Source organism: Pholis gunnellus (genome assembly GCF_910591455.1).
Source record: "Pholis gunnellus genome assembly, chromosome: 14".
Taxonomy (NCBI): domain Eukaryota; kingdom Metazoa; phylum Chordata; class Actinopteri; order Perciformes; family Pholidae; genus Pholis; species Pholis gunnellus.
In genome coordinates this window covers 1527605-1545621 of record NC_136541.1, presented here as the reverse complement: position 1 = coordinate 1545621, position 18017 = coordinate 1527605, and the positions used below count along the sequence as shown (strand labels likewise).

At 44.4% G+C, this 18017-nt stretch overlaps 1 protein-coding gene across 1 annotated transcript in view; it reads right to left on the bottom strand.

Annotated features, from left to right (window-relative positions):
* Positions 1 to 7940: 7940 nt before the first annotated feature.
* The window catches only part of adcy8 (adenylate cyclase 8 (brain)), a gene marked incomplete at both ends in the record, with an annotated part of 75372 nt that continues 65295 nt past the window's right edge, over positions 7941 to 18017 (bottom strand). Inside the window, 5 exons of the mRNA XM_079172819.1 lie at positions 7941 to 8440; positions 8976 to 9090; positions 9251 to 9343; positions 10215 to 10361; positions 15012 to 15170. Of these exons, the coding sequence (XP_079028945.1) occupies positions 7941 to 8440; positions 8976 to 9090; positions 9251 to 9343; positions 10215 to 10361; positions 15012 to 15170 (1014 nt within the window). The remainder of the gene's footprint in view (positions 8441 to 8975; positions 9091 to 9250; positions 9344 to 10214; positions 10362 to 15011; positions 15171 to 18017) is intronic.

Here is an 18017-nt window from a genome sequence, read left to right as displayed (position 1 = left end):
CTCTGTGTGTGTGTGTGTGTTCCCAGATGGCGGTGGACTCTGTGGTTAACTGAGGAGCATCATCGACAGGAAGGAGGCGGTTGCCATGGTGAAAGTGACGTCTGATTCACGCTGGAGTCGACTTCTCGTTCGCTGGTTTGAGTATTTTTAGCCGTTTGTATGAACGCAGACAGACAGCAGCTCAGATCTCTGCTCTCACATGAAGACGTTCTCATCACGTCTCTGCTCTCTGGAGGGTTCGTGTGTCAGTGAAACAACGTTTTACATTACGACAGGAAACAAAATGGTTGAATGCGTGAGAGAAAGAATGGATTTGTGATTCTTATTCCTCAGCAGAGATTAGAACCAGAGGAAAGGTCAAAGGTCGCCCTCTATCGAGCGTTCAGCCCCGTCTCCTAAAATCTCTCACGTCAAAATGTAGCAAATCACTAAATATGTTTGTTTTCCGTCACGCTTGTGCGTTCCCTCTCTCGTCCTCACGCTGTGAATAAAAAACAACAAAAACGGAACAGAACTACTTAGTTTAGTAAAAACGTGGTTTGGCTGAAAATGTTATGGATGTAAATTCAAATAAGTCTTCTTCAACCGTTGGGACATTCACAGCGGTCTCCTGGGTGAAAGTCCCGACTTCTTTATGACGACCTTCAGACTTTAAACACGTTTCTGATACGTGATAAAAACTTAATTGTGACAAAATCCGTTTCCCCTCCAGTTGTTGTTCACGATGCAGTTTGGTTGTTTTGAACGTGATTTCTGGAAGAAGTTCACGGAGACTTAAATCCACTAGTTTATTAAATAAACAAATGTTGATTAAGGTACAAATAACAGCAGCATCACTACAGCAGACGGTTTGTTGACTAATCGGGATTATTGGTGAAAATCATTTGTGATAACACCGTTCCATCAAACAGCCCCGTGTGACGGTTCTCTGGTTCTCTGGTTCTCTGCAGCTCGTTCACGTCTGCTGGAGCCGTTGGAGACGGACTGGGCTGCGGTGCGTTTGTGGTCAGTCGGGTCAGAGACCTCTGGGAGCAGAAACGAGCCGAACACACAAAGAGCTCGGCCCTGGACTTCACCCATCTCCAGTCTGTGACGAGGTTTATTTTTATTCATTTCACTTCAATCTTAATGGAAAAGAAAGAAAGAAAATTGAAGAAATTCAATCTGTTGATTTGGTGAAAACAGACGTGAGTTGAGCTACGAAAGTGTCGCTTCACATCACGTTGTGACGCGTGAAGTCGAGCAGCGGCGTCGTGGTGTAAAGTGTCGGGTTGGTTTGATTCATCCTCCTCCTCCTCCTCCTCCTCCTCCTCCTCCTCTTAATCGACTTTCCAGCAGCTGTGTTTTAGTGACAAGACGAACCTTTCGAATCAGTTTCCATGAAACACAAGTGATTCAAATAAGTTTGTCATGAAAGTGTTTTTTCCACTATTTCACTGAGATCCACAGGAACACCTGATGCCGGTCTCCACCAATGGTGGCTGATGAAAATGCTGCAAAGTCAATCCTGCATAATAACACACACACACACATATATATATATACATACACACACATATATACACATACAGTATATGTATATTCTGTGTTTTACTCGTGTTCTGTTTCGCTGCTCTTCAGTTCATCAGAATATTTCTCTGGTCGAACATCTGAAATCTAAAGAGAATCTAACAGCCTTACAAAGACACACACACACACACTGCACCCCCCCCCCCAACATGCCAGTGGTCTCCATGGCAACCCCATTCTCCACGTCTCTGCATCTCCCGTTGTTTCCTCCTCCTCCTCCTCCTCCTCTTCCTCCTTCACGTCTAACAGAAAATCCATCGGCGGGAGGCAGACGAGAGAAACACAAATCGATTCCCCGTGAACACAGAGAGTTTGTCCCCGTCGTGGAGGCCGGATGCTCCGAGTCGATGGGATTCATTTACTGATTTGTTCCTCAGTGATGTCTCTGTTTTCACGGGCGCTGATTGGAAGATGGGAGGACGTTCAGAGAGCGGCTGTCGATCCGACGGATGGGATGTTATTAGTCTGTGTGGGAGGGAAGACGCAAAAACCCGACGCTGAACGCCGAGCCAGTAGGTGGCGATAAATGCGACTCTGAGCGCGCTCAGCGAGCTGATTCTCCTTCGGCGATACTTACGGGCGGCGACCTCCGGTTCTGACAAGTGACGGAGGGCGACTCCTCTGGTCTATAGAAGTCTATGAGAAAATAACTACTTCTCTCTAATGTCCACCAGGGGGCGACTCCTCTGGTTGTATAGAAGTCTATGAGAAAATGACTCGACTTCTCTCTTGATTTATTACCTCAGTAAACATTGTAAACATGAGTTTATGGTCTCAATCTCTAGTTTCAAGTCTTCTTCAATACAGCATGATGTTCATTTAGTAAATGATGGTCCATTTAGAGTCAAACAGACCATAAAGCAGGGGATGCTTTAGGGGCGGGGCTACACAGTGATTGACAGGTCTCTACCAGAGACGTATACGGCGTCTCTACGTCACTCCTCCTCAGTCCAGATATGGTCACTTCCTGTTCACTGGTTGCAGAAAAACAAGATGGCGTCGACATAAATACCGAACTCAAGGCTTCACAACATCAGTCCACAATCCAACGGGTGACGTCACGACGACTACGTCCACTTCTTATTCACAGTCTCTGCCTGTTAATAAACAGTGAAGCAGAAGCTAATCATTTCTAAGAACGGGATATTTGGCGCCACGGCGAAGACTTGAAGATAGACGAAGGACGAGAGTTGCTGCTTTGCAATATAAGGAGATAAAAACACAAGAAAGTCTAGATTGGGAGTTTTGTTTCACGAAATAATTCAGACGTCCTCGTGGTCTGCCGAGGAAGACTCTGATATTTACGTAGATATTTTATTATAGCTCCCTCAGGGCCTCTCATAGAAACGGTGGGAAACTAGTTTATTGTAAATATAGTTTGTTCTATATTTAATATCGGAGATTTATAGTTTGGTCAGTAAAACCTACATTTCAGCTTTTGGCTGCAGACGCATCGTTTCAGAGAGATATTTATTCTCAAAGTGTTCCGTTATTTGCTGCTTGATCTACGTTCTATTTCAATTTTATTTCTTTAATCCGACGTTGATAAATGAATATTTTCACGAGGTTATCTACGTTTACGTGTATATGAAGAAACAACCTGTGAAGAGCCCACAGGGTTCAGCGTGTCAGACGTCTTTTCTTTTTCCATCTTCTGGACATTTCTCCACATCAAACACATGCGCCGGGTTTGAGTGAAGTGTCCTTTCCTAAGTCCTTAAGAAGCCTCCTTCACACCTTTGTGACCTCGTGGATTTCACCGCACTTGAAGACTTAAACGTGCTCAATAAGTCCACGATTCATCAGGTCCCTAAGGGGGGTTCACGTGGACTTTCTTTCAGAGACAAAGGGACAAACGTCACCGCTGTCACTGAATAAAACGCATTACAATAATATAATATGAAACACTTCTATATGAAAGCATGATGTGACGTTACGGGCATCATGTAGAGACATGATGGGATGTTGTAGAAACAAATAAAAATGTGTTTTAATAAAATATAGTGAGGCTATGAAAGTCTCCTCATGGGTTCATAGTCTGGAGGTTTGCACACTTGAGTATTATGTCTGAAGTCCAGGAGGATCCAGTCTGAGTCTGGATTCTGGTCTTTCTCATTGAGGTCTCTCTCATGTTTCTGAGGTTTAGTCTCCTCCGTCCTTACTTTAAGGAGAATAAGCAGCACAGGAACACAACACAACACAACACAAGTGAGGAGAACACGAGAGGACCAGCTCATGCATATAGACTCCCGACAGGTGAGTCCAATCCCTCAACGAGCTGGGAGGAGCCGGCCAATCAGGGAGCACCTGACCGTTTGTCTAACTTTGTTCTATTTAGAAAAGAAAACAGATCTTAATAATAAAATACTGAATACTCACCGCGCTCAGACTCTGAACTGTTTCTTTGCATGCTGGATAAGTTCATACTGTAAATAATAATCTGTTCTGACGGTGCGTGTCATCATGAAACACATTTTTTTAGTTAAGTTAGAAAATATTTCCTCAACGCTCACAGACTTTGAGACGCGTTACAGTAAAGTCCGTGAGGGTTTAGTTCTGTCTCACACGGTCCCGTGTTTGAGGGTCTTTCTCTCAGACGTTCAGCCCCTCACACTGAAACCATCTACCAGGTGAAGCAGGTCTAGTCCCTGAGGGTTCAGGGTCTAAGGGCCTCAGGGTGAAGGGGTTCAGAGATGGGGCGACATGTTCCTGCGTCTGCTCTTGAGGCAGAGAACCAGCTCGGTGTGTCTGACTGCAGGAAGCTGACTGAGCTTCTCCTGCCATCTGGTGGACGTCTGTACTCGCTGCACGAGGCTCGTGTTCCCTTCTATCATCACACATATGAGACCAAGACAGGTTCCCAGTTAGATAGAAGCACCACAGACAGGTTCCCAGTTAGATAGAGACACCACTGGCTGTAGTCACCTCCAGCTGAGCTTCCATTGCAGATATCTGAACCTACAACTGCTTCTTCATTCCTCATGTCGCTATGACGAGAACCATGAAGTCTGACTCTCCAACATGTGGAACTGATGAATTAAAGACAAATTAATTTAATCAGCACACCAATGAGACTGAAACCCAGATTGATCTGCTTCCTCTGCGTCTCTGTCTGGTTTTGTGCTGATGATCAGACGGTATGAAGTCAGTCCAAACACCCACGAACACAGAAACCTGGGATCAAATCCCGGCAAGGACGAAAAAAGACAACAAGCGAAATACAATTAACAATTAAAAAACAATTCATACATATCTATATATATAAATCAAACGTTTTTTATGTTATGCAAACAACTAGAAATGAGATAAAACGATCAACAGGTTGAAACAAACAAAGCGTTTTCAGTGGCTCTGATTTGATTCTTCTCTTCAGTTTCAGATGTCTTTAAACATTTGCATTAAGACTAGATGTGTTTTGATGTGTTTCTTTTGCATTGATTTTATTCCGTTTTTTTATTTGCATGAATTGTCTCGACTGTTTGTCCTCCGTACCCGTTCACGTTAATGAGTTCATTGAGATCAACCTTCTCTCTTCACCTGGTAGCTGTTCGTCAGACTGCTTAGTCAGCGTTCTAGAGTTCTTCTCTCATGTGATGAGTCATGTTTTAATTAAAGACCTCACTGAAGGAACATCTCGTAATCTTGCTGGTCTTCAACACAAGTCCACAGACTCTCAGTCTGTTTAGTGCGTTAACGAACTTTTGTCCTGCAATGCTTCATAGAAATGAACTAAACCACACAAAGAAGCTTCTGTGCTCGTTTAACAAACATCTTCATGTGTTTCTGCAGCTGAGCGGCTCAGACGATCAGCTCTGGTTCTGATGATCAAACATCGTGTGTCTGGTTCTCACGTCTGACGATCGAAAACTTTTCAAGAAGAAGACGAAGACGTTGATGTTTTTCTGGTGTAGAAACAGAAGCAACAGAACACGAAAGCTTTTATCTTCATCGTCACAGAGTTCTTGTTTTTATTTGATGTATAACAAGAAGAAGAAAAGTCATGAAATAATATCCATAGATCCAGATTGTCTTGGAACATCACAGTGGAACTGAACTCTGATAGGAACCGTTGAGCCTCACATGTCATTTGTGTTCACGTTTCTACTCAGCTCATTGTTCCTAATTACTGAAACACACGGCCTGCCTGCAGCTCTATATTGTAGAGTTTTATTTATCTATTTTACACTTGTTTCATTCACATTTTCTGTATTTTGTGTATATTAGTCTTTTAGATTCACTGTTTTCTTTTGCTGTTCAGATTCGTCTGAAAGCTGCTTTATAAATACTTATAATAAATAAATGAAATTACAAAGAAATCATGTAACTTGTTAACATTTGCTGTAAATGTTTAAAAAGCATAAGTAATATTTAAGAACATATATATATAATATAAATGATACGATGAGACCAAATAAAGGCAACTAGACACAAGGCTTGTATAAAAAGTAGACCCCTTTTATTGTGTTCTCATATATAAAAGAAATACAAAAGAAGAAACATGGACACCGGGCGAGGGTCAGAGCGGGACGGGGGTCTGGGTTTTGGGTTGGGGCGACATAAAAAGGGAACGACAGGAGGAACGTCCGACAGTCCGACGGGATCGTTCCAACAGACATCGAACAGACGAGGGGGGGGGGGGGGACAGTCCGGTACCCCCCCTCTCTATAACCCCACCGCCTCCTCCTCCTCCTCCTCTTCCTCCTTACGGGAACAAAGCGGAGTTTCAGTTCTACGCACATTCATCAACAGCAGAGCAGTTTGTGGGGGGGGGGGGCAGAAACAATCTCATTGGTTGAGTTAAACCTGAGTGGGAGGAGCCAAGAGAAAGCTTCCAACTCTGGAAAAGTGAGAATATTGTGAAGTGACTTCATTCAAGTCTCGTGTGACATTCGCGATGTTGAAAGGTTTGAACGCGTTAGCTCGGCGAGCTAACCTGCTAACGACCGTCTTAATGCGAGGCCGGTCTGGTGCAGAAACCTGGTTTACATTCAGTGTTTCTCTCCACCCTGCAGGTCGAACAGACTCCGTCCTTCATGAAACATTTGGAAAGACTTTAGTTACATTTGAATCCTGCTTTCAGTGCATCCATGCACCTCCTTCATCTTTGTCTTTGTTGGCGCGTCTCGGCGTTAGTACTCGTCCTCTGTGAGGGTCTGTGTCCACATCGCTGCTTTGCTTCGTATTCTCTATTTGGGCTAAGATCTATTTGTTTCACTTTGTCACCAAGAACACCAATCAGAGGACTTCATACTTCGTACAGATGAGCTTGTCTCCGCTCAGTCTGACGACGTTAAGACTTTGGGACACGAACAAAACAAGCTTCTGCTATATTTACTACATTGATGTCACCACAACTCCAGAGATTTTGAACTTGAAGCACTCAGAGCGCTCAGAAAAAGAAGCTGGGTGCAGCGATGGCGCTCAGAAAAGGCGCCACGTGGACACAGACCCTACAGCCTTCTCTGCGTAGACCTGCCGCGGTGTTTACGACTATCTCTGTAGAACCGTGATGGAGAGACACGAATTTGTGTTGACGAGTGAGAAGCTGGCGGATCCCATTCATGTTCTATGGAGAGAGCGAGAGAGCCGGTCGCGAGTTGCATGATGGGATACGACACGGCGAGTTTTCTCTACACATCTAAATTTGCATAATCACGACTCAACCTCGACTTTATGCAAATGAAGTCCGTCCATCGCAAGACAGCAGGTTTGCCAAACTCAGATCAAAACATGAATCAATATGCTGTCACTGTATGGTTTATTTCTCGCCTTATGTTTCACAAACATATTTTAATGTCCTGTTTATTTGTAAAATGAGTTTGTGACCCGGCACCAGTCGAGCCAGAACCAAGCCCCGCCCTGCTGCCGGAGCAAACCGGAGCCACTCGAGGACGAGGTCGCGTCCTTTTCTTCGCGTTTGTCAGCTGGATTTGGTGGATCTCCACCGTGAAGGTCAGACGGTTTGAAAGTGTTTCCGTGATTCCATTTTACCTCAACGAGTAGCTACGAATGTCTTCATCCTGTCGACGCCGGGAACAGAAGGTGTCTAATCCACGTTTTTTTTGCCATTTCTGTTAGAAATGGATTCTAACTTCGGTAGAGAAACATAAAGTCTCTTTTATTAACCCTGCCTGTTGTTCTAACAGCCGTCAGTAAGCACAGAACCAGACCTACTTAGATGTTCGTCCATCCGGAGGTCTGGAACCCGGCGAAGCCTCCACCAAAAGGTTGCTGTGACTCCTGAAGGACTTCCTCCTTCTTTTTTTCTGTGTCCAGAAAAAGTTTTAACTCAACCACTGGGATCGTTTTTTGCCCGTAGAGCAGCTCCTCCTCTGAGAAACCTGCGTGGAACCGAAGCTCCGGTCCTCCCTTCAGGACAGCTCGGTCTTGTCGGCCGCCTCGGTGTGGTGCCCCGCGCCCACCTCGGAGCTACCGGGCGCTAACAACGTCCTCCGGTTGTAGTGGTGGTGGCCCTTCATGATGCCCGAGTTGTTGTTCTCGTTGAGGATCTGCTTCTGCTTCTGCCGGTTGAGCGACTGCACCAGGCCGAGCACCACGGCGGCCAGCGAGTACTGGCCGGTGATCTTGCGCGGCTGCATGATGAGCGGGTTGGGCTGCACGCGGCCCAGCAGGAAGTGCGTCCGGATCTTGCCCTCCTGCTCGCTGATGCCCTTCACGTAGATCTCGCCGCGGTACTCGAAGGCGAAGCCGCTCTCCTTCAGGATCAGGTAGGTGTCCTCGGGGACCTGGATCTTGCCGCTGACCCCCGTGCTGTCCATCCGGCTGGACAGGTTCACCGTCTTCCCCCAGATGTCGTACTGGGGCTTCTTGGCGCCGATCACGCCCGCCACCACCGAGCCGTGGGCCATCCCTGTTCAAGACACACAGGTGATCAGATGATGCAACTTAAACCCTTTGAACCCCAAAAGCATGTTTCCTTCAAACAATCACCCAAAACTCCACTGGTTGTCCTGCCAGAAGCTGTAAAAAAACACTTTACGTCTGACTCTGTAGCACAGAGGAGTTCACGAGAAGACGCAGCATCATCGAGACGAAGCGAGAGCTGAAAGAAGAAATCCAGCGTTTGATCAAAAAGATGCTGAAGACCTTCTGTTTCTCAAACGAGTCAGATTGTCTGTGTACTTCTCTGTGCACTGAATATCTTTGGGTTTGGACTATTTGTTGGATAAAACAAGATCATCTTGATGCATTTCTTTATATTATCTGATCATGGGATTAGAAACATATTAAATAAAGATATTAGAGATTAAAATAGAGATAAAGATGTGATGAGATGAGGCGGAAGTCAACATTTACTCAGCAGGTAAAGATTTAAAGAGGAAGCACGATTCGAGAAAAAAACTATGAAAAATAAAAAGGGAACGATGAAGAACCGGAGCGCTCACCGATCCTCAGCTCGAAGTTGTTGAACGAGTGCTTGTTGATCTCCTGGATGCTCTCGTTGAGGGCGATGGCGAAATCCGCCAACTCACACAGGTGACCCCATTTGTCTTCACATTGCTGCGGGTCACAGGAGAAGAAGTTGTGGGCATATTCAAGTACACCGTGGTACATTTACTGACTCGTGTGTCTATTTTTGTTTCACCAGATCCGGTGTGACCACCTAAACTGTTGATCAAATCCACCATAAACCAGATTTTATATTTGATTTGTGCCTCGCCTGTTTCTCGGGGGACAGGCCGGAGACGGCCATGTAGGTGCTGCCGATCGTCTTGATCTTCTCGATGTCCTGGAACCGATCCTCACCGAGCAGCTGTGACGAGAAGAAAGAAATGAATCCAGCACCAGATCTGTGTCATGTAGTCACAAACCACTACATTATTATAAATGATTAAACAATCAAAGACTGAACAAACGAACGTCCCTTTGCTGCTTTTTTCCCCATTGGCTGCTATGAACACGAGCACCGCTGTACATTCAATATAAACTGCTTTTACAGTTCTGAAAACCTGTCTCAGCACATTTAGAATCATGTTACACGACTAAAAGGATTTAATAAAACGGAGGTCGCTCAGTTTTTATGACGAAATGCTAAATATCAGCAGTATGAACGCAGCATCAACGGAGGAGCGCCTGTTTACTCAACATGAAACACTTACGAGGCTGAAAATGTATTTCATAAAAGAACTGAAATGACATCATTGAAGGAGTTTGGGACTCTATCGTTATCTTCTCCTGTGTTTACTGAATTGCTGGCTGCTGCTTGTTGCATTTGTATCCTGATAGAAGCATTCACACTCAACTACTTACCCTGGTTACATTAGTAACTAACAAACAAACGTTGATAATATAAGCAGGGAGGGAATCCTGAACTGACCACAGTCGTACTGTTCCAAATACTTCTGTCACTCAACAGAAGGAAGCTCAACCCTGGGTTCACCTCTGCGTGTTGAGTGTTTATTCTTTTCTATCTGAGATAAATGTGCTAGCTTGCGGACCTAAACTCTCCCGCAGTTTCTGCTCTTGCATTAATCTCTTCTGAAGCGTTCTGGGGAAACAAGCCGGATGTTTTCATTTAAAAAAACGGACGATGCCGACGTCGGAGATGTCCCGACGCCCCGGCGCGTTTCAAAGTTTGGCTGAAGTGGAAGTGGGAGCACTTCAAAGGGGGGCCGCGGTCTCACCTCGTCAAAGTCGGCAATGATTTCGTTGAGGAGCCTGAGGCACTCGACTCCCTGGTTATTCATCTCCGTCTGGGAGTAGAAGTCGGCGAAGCCCGGGATGGAGGCGAACATCACGCCCACAGAGTCGTAGGACTGGGAGTACAGCTCCTGTGGGGGGGGGGGGGGGCAGACGTCACACATTGAAACTACATTTTTCGTTCATATACAATGTATTTGGAGTTCAAAGCATCAGGTCCTCATGTGTTGTATCCGTACAGTTGATGCCTACACGAGGAAATCAATTTAAAAATGTGATTATTTTTTTATGTATTTATGAAATTTGTTTGATTTCAAATACATATGACTCAAACTTTAAGTCCCAGTGAAGCGGAAGTTAGAACGTCTTCAGCCTCTAAACTGTGATGAATATTTGAGCTGTGCACAGTTACAGGACGGGGTTTAATTAAAATCCTTGGCATTTGATTGGACCACTAAAAAGTGGGCGGGCTTAGTGCGACACAGCGCTGCAGAGGACTGAGGCTCACACGCACAGTTTCTTGCATCTGCATCAAAAAACGGAGCTTTGAATGTTCTGTGACGCTCCGACCTCGAGCAGCAGCAGAGTGGATGATTCTGCAGCTGCACATCACCGTCTCCACCACCGGGGGGCAACGGAGCCCGCTGACATGAAACCACGTCCTCACATACTAATGTCACAGTGATCGCATCATTATGGGAATATTGGAATAATAAGCTGGTAAACATAGTGTCCAACATCTCATATAAATAATTGAAGCACTCCGGCTTCTCTCTCTCAGTATTCTGCTTGACTTTTCAATTTAATTGCACTTGTGAAAATAAGCCTCTGACCTAATTATGACATCGTCGCTGAATATTATGCAAACCTAACGAGCTCGGTCAAATGTCAAATATGCAGTTGAACTATTTAAATTTATTTTTCACCAGGATCACGTCAGTCAGAGGTCTGAGGTTTGTTTACTTCAGGAGGAGTTTTCCACACGACATGGATGGCTGGATGCAGACGGGGGGCAAAAGAAAGTGAAACCCGACGCAAAAGTGTGTCAGTATGTTCGTCATGTTGTTCTACCTCCTCATCGTAGATTCCTCGTCTCCATCTGGAGACTGTACAGGCTGCAGCAAACGATCAGCTTTAAACTCATCGAACCGTTCAGTGAGGCCTTGTTACTTAATTGTTTAACACGTGAAGCTTTGGTTTAATTTTTCAGAACCGCAGATTGCCAAACATGCTTTGCTGGTTTATAAATACGTAACATGGCAACTTTGTTTCTGTGTCTTTATAGTTTTTATGTATTTCTTCTTGTAGGGCTGTATTGGCATCCGAATTAAATAAGAAAAAAGTAAAGTGCAAGACACGGAAACATAACTTAACAGTAGAAACAGAGTGCTTTAACAGAAGGTCTGTGAGCTGGTCTGAATGAACAAATACAATATTTAAAAAAGCCCAAAAATAAAAATGTTGAGAGAAACAACACTGATTAATCCTGCAGATCATCAACAGCTCTTCAGGGTGTAGGAGCCCATTAATAACGCAGCACTTCAGTATCTAACTCACAAAAACAGTAATCAGCCTAATTAATAATGTAACAAGTGATCAGGACCCAACCTATCCTAATGGATGCATTTTTAATCATCACCCTTTTTAATTAGGAACAGAGCAGAATGATAGCAGCTCTCCTCTCCTGACAGTCATAATTCATCTGCCGCTCGCCTTTTGTTCGGGGAGGCAAAGGGAAGATTGGAGGAGTCGATAATGACGCAGCCCGACGAGGACAATGCGGCGATTTGACTCCGGCGCGTGATAACCGTCGTCTCTGCCGGCCGGTTAAGATCGGTCGTTATCCAGTCGGTAAACGAGGCGAATGCAGCGGAAAGAAGTTAAATCGAGCAGTTTTCTTAAAAAGCTAAAACATTTTACTTTAGTTTTTTGTGTGAACGAACATAAAACCCTGGCGGTGGATAACAACATCCATCCCACAGTCATCTCATCGTTCATTTGAATTGCTGGCAGCTCATTACAGAGTAACACTGCAGGCATCAGCCACCTTTTCCATTATGAAGCTTTCACTTTTAAGGTGTAATTAATCTCTCAAATCTCCTTTAAAACATGGATTTTAAAACGCTGGTTTGTCGTTTGGTCCACTACTTTACTTTACTATTCGTATCCAGTATTTGTATTGATTGATATGAAATTCTGCAATGATGCGGTGCAGAATCCCAGAAGACAAACCCTCCGAGCTTTTCTTCAATCCTATCGTCAGACAGGAGCGTAGATATTGTGTGATTCTGCAAAGCCCCAGACTTCCTACATCGGTGTCCAGAATCATCCAATACCAACATAAGACGGGGGGATGCTGCCTTCCCTGAAGATGACATCTTTCCAATATGTCAGTTCGTCAAATTTCTGCTCCGCTAGATCCGCCCGGATCGACCGTGCGTGCCGTTACTGCGAAGTGGAAAAGTCTGGGTGAAACAACAGCTCAGCTGCTAAAGCCACACGAGCTCGCAGGACGGAAAGAAAATCAATCGCCCTCAGTTGCAAAACCTGCTACTGAGTTCTGAACTGCCTCAGGAAGCAAAAACGCCTGCACAAGAACTGTGCGTCAGGAGCTTCATGGCATGAGGTTTCCACGAGGAGGCAACACCAAGCGTGGGCAGGACACACGTTAAGCTCGCTGCAGCTGGACTCTGCTGTAGTGGAGATGTGTTGTCTGCAGTGATGAATCACGCTTTGCTAAATCTGACGGTTTGGGGAGAACACTGCCTGCCTGGGGATGGTTGGTTACGGTTAAAGGAAGCTTCAATGCTGCAGCGTTCAATGATATTTTAGACAATAGTGTGTCGGCCGTGGCCATCTTGGATTTTGGTCCTCGCCATCTTGATTTTTGGCCATTGCCTTCTTGGGTTTTGGTTGTCGCCATCTTGGGTTTTGAGCGTTGACCTTTGGGTTTTTGGATACTATATACATATACAGTATATATATGGACCATCATTTACTAAATGAACATCATGCTGTATTGAAGAAGACTTGAAACTAGAGATTGAGACCATAAACTCATGTTTACAATGTTTACTGAGGTAATAAATCAAGAGAGAAGTAGAGTCATTTTCTCATAGACTTCTATACAACCAGAGGAGTCGCCCCCTGGTGGACATTAGAGAGAATGCAGCTTTAACACGTGAAGCTTTGGCTTCACTCTACAGAACCGGAGGTTGCCGCCTGATTGGACCTCTATAATAACTTCTGCAGGTAGGTGGTAATGTTTGAGTTTCACCTTAAGCTACGTAGTGCATGTCATATTAATCGAAACCCATTTAAAATAAATGCATTCAAGGATCTAAAGGACTACGGTATGATTTGAAAAAGGTTCATGTTATTAAGTAGCACACAGGTTAAAAACCAGCACAAACACGCACCAGCTTTTCAGACGACCCGTCGGATTTGTGTGTTAACGCATTAATGACTTTTACCGAGTGCAGCTCGATTGAATGGAAATTAAAAGCACAAAAGGGAAAAGGCAGCAGAGATAAGGTGAACACAAAGAGAAACTTTGTAAAGTTTGACTCTGCGGAGTTGTGGAAGCTGAGTCACTCCTGCGACGGAGAGACAAATCAGTGTGCTCTCGCTGCCGACTGACAACATGTTATTAAAATCAAATGCACACAACCAAAAAAAGAACCGCCCCACCAATTCCCTCCCTCTCTCTCTATACAGCTGTTTGAAAAGCAATTACCGAGCCTTTTCTCTTCCTCTATTGGAGGGCTGGAGCGCCGAGGCTCAGGGAACAGATTGTGATGAACGTCGGGGACAAATTTTAAGAGCAGGTCAGCGGGGAAAATGAGGCCGGATATACCTATTTGGAAGGTGATTGATTTTGACCTTCTGTGCACGCTGTAGTTGTGCTAACACACAGTTCTCTTCTCCAATGACGGACTAAACCACTTTATCTGGAGGTGAAACTGTTTTCTTTTCTCCTCAACATGTGTAATTATTTGACTGCTGTTGACCGTGTTGCTTTGTATGATAACTGATGACCGTGGAGCGTAGAGTCGGGCGCCACAAGGGAGAATAATCACACTCCTAGCCCGTCACTTTAAGAAAATGTTACTTTGGACCATAGTTGGAGCGATAGCCTGCAAAACGCACAAACCCAAACCATTAATCCATTTGTATCTCTCTTTTTAAGTCTTGCTGTATTCAGCAAAAATAAAACGAATCAAATCAAACGTGTATGGTTTATACTCAAATACAGTCTAAAAACAGTCTTCTATTTAATGTTGTGAAACAGAACTATTTGGTTATGTTCAGGAAAAGGTCGTGGTTTGGGTTAAAATAACTCTTTGTTACGTAATTATTGGTAACTTCAAATCTTAGCAGCGACGTCCATCCACCTCGACCTCCTCATCCTCTCAGGCTTTGTCGCTCTTTGTAACACGTCACCTGACTTCGGCCTTTGCAGCTCATAATCACTTCGGGCGAGCGGTAACACAGTTATTGTCACATGGTGATGCTGTTGGACACACTTTAGATTTGTGTCCTAAAAAGCTTCACCATCACAAGCTGTGGTGTCGTATCCTCAAAACACTGAAAAGAGGAAAATGTGAATTTGAGATAATTTGCATTTAAGAATGTATTTGTTCATCTACGATCTCCAGAGTGTGCGAATTCCCACGAGCACTTCAACACATCAACACGGCAGAGTTGTTTTGTAACGATCGGGATCAGCTCGGCTCTGTGGGGACGAACTAAACTGTGTGACTGTGGGGTTTAGTGCAGACCTCGTTGTCCCGGTCCTTCTCCAGGAAGTGTCGGGCCACGTGGCTGGGCAGGATGTTCCTCAGCATGTTCTCGTTGTGTTCTCGCAGCTCCTTCATCTCGTTGATCTCCTCTTTGGCCTGGACGCGCCACAGGAAGTCCAGCCGCGCCGTGTACTCCAGCTAAAGCACGAGGAGACACACACACACACAAAGAGAGGATGTAAAGTGTGATCGTCACCTCCTCAAGTTCAGTCGTAGTCCAGTAAATGTTATTCTCACATTGACTTCCAGCAGGCACTTCTCAACCCTGTACTGTACATTGTTCATTCTTTGTGGTACTCAGTAATACTCGTGTTCTTTAATGTATTTTTTAGATGTGAGATCGTTTGCTTAAGTTGCTGTCAATCAAACCCGATGAAAACTCACACTCACAGAGAAAGATTTGATAGAAATGTTGAACTCTTCATTAAATAATAAGTCTGTTTTTAACAGAACTTGAACTTTGGTTGATGCTCTTTCAGTCATGAATATTTGATGTTCTAGAGACTTTTAGAAGATTTAAAACCAAACTTTCAGAGGCTTTAAAAGATATTTAAGTCTAAAAAAAACTAATATTTAAGTCTACTGGCAGAAATGTCTGATTCATACAGATACTCTAGAACATCACGTTTCAGTGAAACGGTTAACTATTATTTCCCATTTGATGTTACTTCTTAAGCCTCTAAAGACCTGTAAATCTCGACTCTTTGTTCTTTTTTAGTTCCTTCTCCCTTTTAAATTAATCAAACAACAAATTTAACAACATCCGTTAAAGGTTGGATCAATTATGAAGCACCAGAGTGCGATCAATCTGCAGCAGTAGGATTCTAATATGCAACACAAATTGCTTTTCTGAATGCACAATTAATACAAAGTCATTTGAATACATTAGAGCCAAACAGAAGTAGCGTTTAGTTTGCACTTGCAGGAGAGAGAGAGAGAGAGAACCCTGATATTGAAAATTAATTTCGGGGGCAGACAGATAAGCCGGTGAGGATTTAAGCGTCTCTCTCTGGCGATTGGCGGAAGCTGTTTTGTGATTAATCTCGGTATCAATTAGTCCCTTAATCATACGAGCGAGTAGCAAACTTTCAACCTCATTTTCTGTTTTTCTAATTACGGAAGCAAAGCCCGGCGGGCCGGCTGGGCGGCGGGATAACGAGACGGTGGCCGGTGAAAACGGCGGGTTTGCTCAGGCGTTAATCAGCGAGACCTCGGCGCCGCGCCGACACTTTCATTCAGCTTCTATTAACCGGAGAGAGAGAATTGTGCCGACACACATTCTGCTCTGCATTACAGCTGCTGTCGTCTGACACGCTGGGTAATTAGGTTTCCTGCAGAATAATGTTCAGCTGTAGTCGTGTGTTCTGGTGCGACAGCCTTTCACCAGCTGCAGCTAGAATATGTGAGAATAAAGAATAAAGTGACTTTCTACATTACACTTTCTGCACCACTTCATTCATCTGAAAGCTCTTTATCTAATATGCATTTTAGACATTATAAAACAACATTTAAAGTGTTTTAAGATCAACATGAGAGGTAAAAACACTGTTATGTAACAAATGTCCTTATTTTAATACAAACCACGATATTTCCCTGAACCTTACCAAGTCCCTTTCTTTTGCGGAAGTAAAACTAAAAACTAAGTAAAGACACTTTATTCATGTAACAAGTGCAAACTTTGAAAGTGATGCATCCAGAACTGACACTAGTTGGGAGTGCGAAGGTGTTGATTGTGTTCGATACGACCACCTGTAAATGTGCTTCCTCATCCTCACTGCTACCTGGAGGTACGTGAGACTAATCTAATGATCTTAAAGTATTCAGGAGAAAAGTACGGCGTCAGAAAAAGAAGAAAAAGAGCATCTAATGGTTTGAAAAGGAGAGGCTTGTCTGCGGCTCGGTAATGAAATGCTTCTTGTTCTGTGTGCTTGATAATGTAATCACTGCTCTGACAGGAAGCAGCGCTCGTGAAGAACAACCTCATCTGGCTTCAGAGCTCTGTGGCCATTAGCTCACGATGTAGAAGCTCTGTGTGCTCGGCTCGGAGAGAAACAGAAATCAACGTCAGAATACATGTGAAAGAGCCAAAATAAGCTGCTACACTAAATACATGATCTTGTATTTCTTGCAGTTAAATGCAGAATAATACAGTTAAAGAGAAGAGTCTCCTTCCCTGTGAGCTGACGATGGGACTGTGATGATCTCGTTGTTTAGTGGGTGATTGTGAGGACGCCGTACATCACGCTCACATTTAACAAGTACTGATTGAGAGCTTCAATCAGATTGTTGTAATGAAAAAGGCCGAGGAGAAGAATAAAAGAGTCTTCTTCACAACACAATAAAACCACGAGCACGTCTCCTCTGAAAGAAGCAGTAACTGATGATCTCACAGCCTCCGTGCATTCTCTCAAAAACAGACAACGGTGCTTTGAGTTCCTCGTCTACAAAAGGACTGAAATGCATCGTTCTTGCTCATGAATCTGAACGATGAGGCTGCCTCAACATTGCAGCGTTGAGTCTGGTCTCTGTTGTGTGCTCTCTAATGCGTCTCACACGAACAGCTTTCCAGGGCTTGAGAGCGTCGCCCGCCTCCTGCTGTGAGCCGTCGTTGTCTCATTGACCCCTTGCTGAGAATCAATATGATGCCACCGGATGACTTCAAATGTGGCTGCTTTCTACTTTTACGGGGCTACAAAAGGACCCTCGATTACGGGGCCGTCTCCCCTCCGCCTCCGGCCGCCGCCGAGCCGCTGAACTGCGTGATCAAAGGTTGCCATAGCGAGAGCATGAAAGCAACGCGGCGACACCACTTTCCATCAGGCGCTCGCTGCATCTTTGTGAACGATCGGCTCGTATAATGTGTCAGATGTTTAATGAAACGGATTGTTTCTGTTTCTGTGTCACTCGGGTCAGATGTTACTCAGCGAGGAACACCTGAGCGGACGCTTTGCTCCGGTGTTATGGATATAAAGCTGCTGCTGTGTG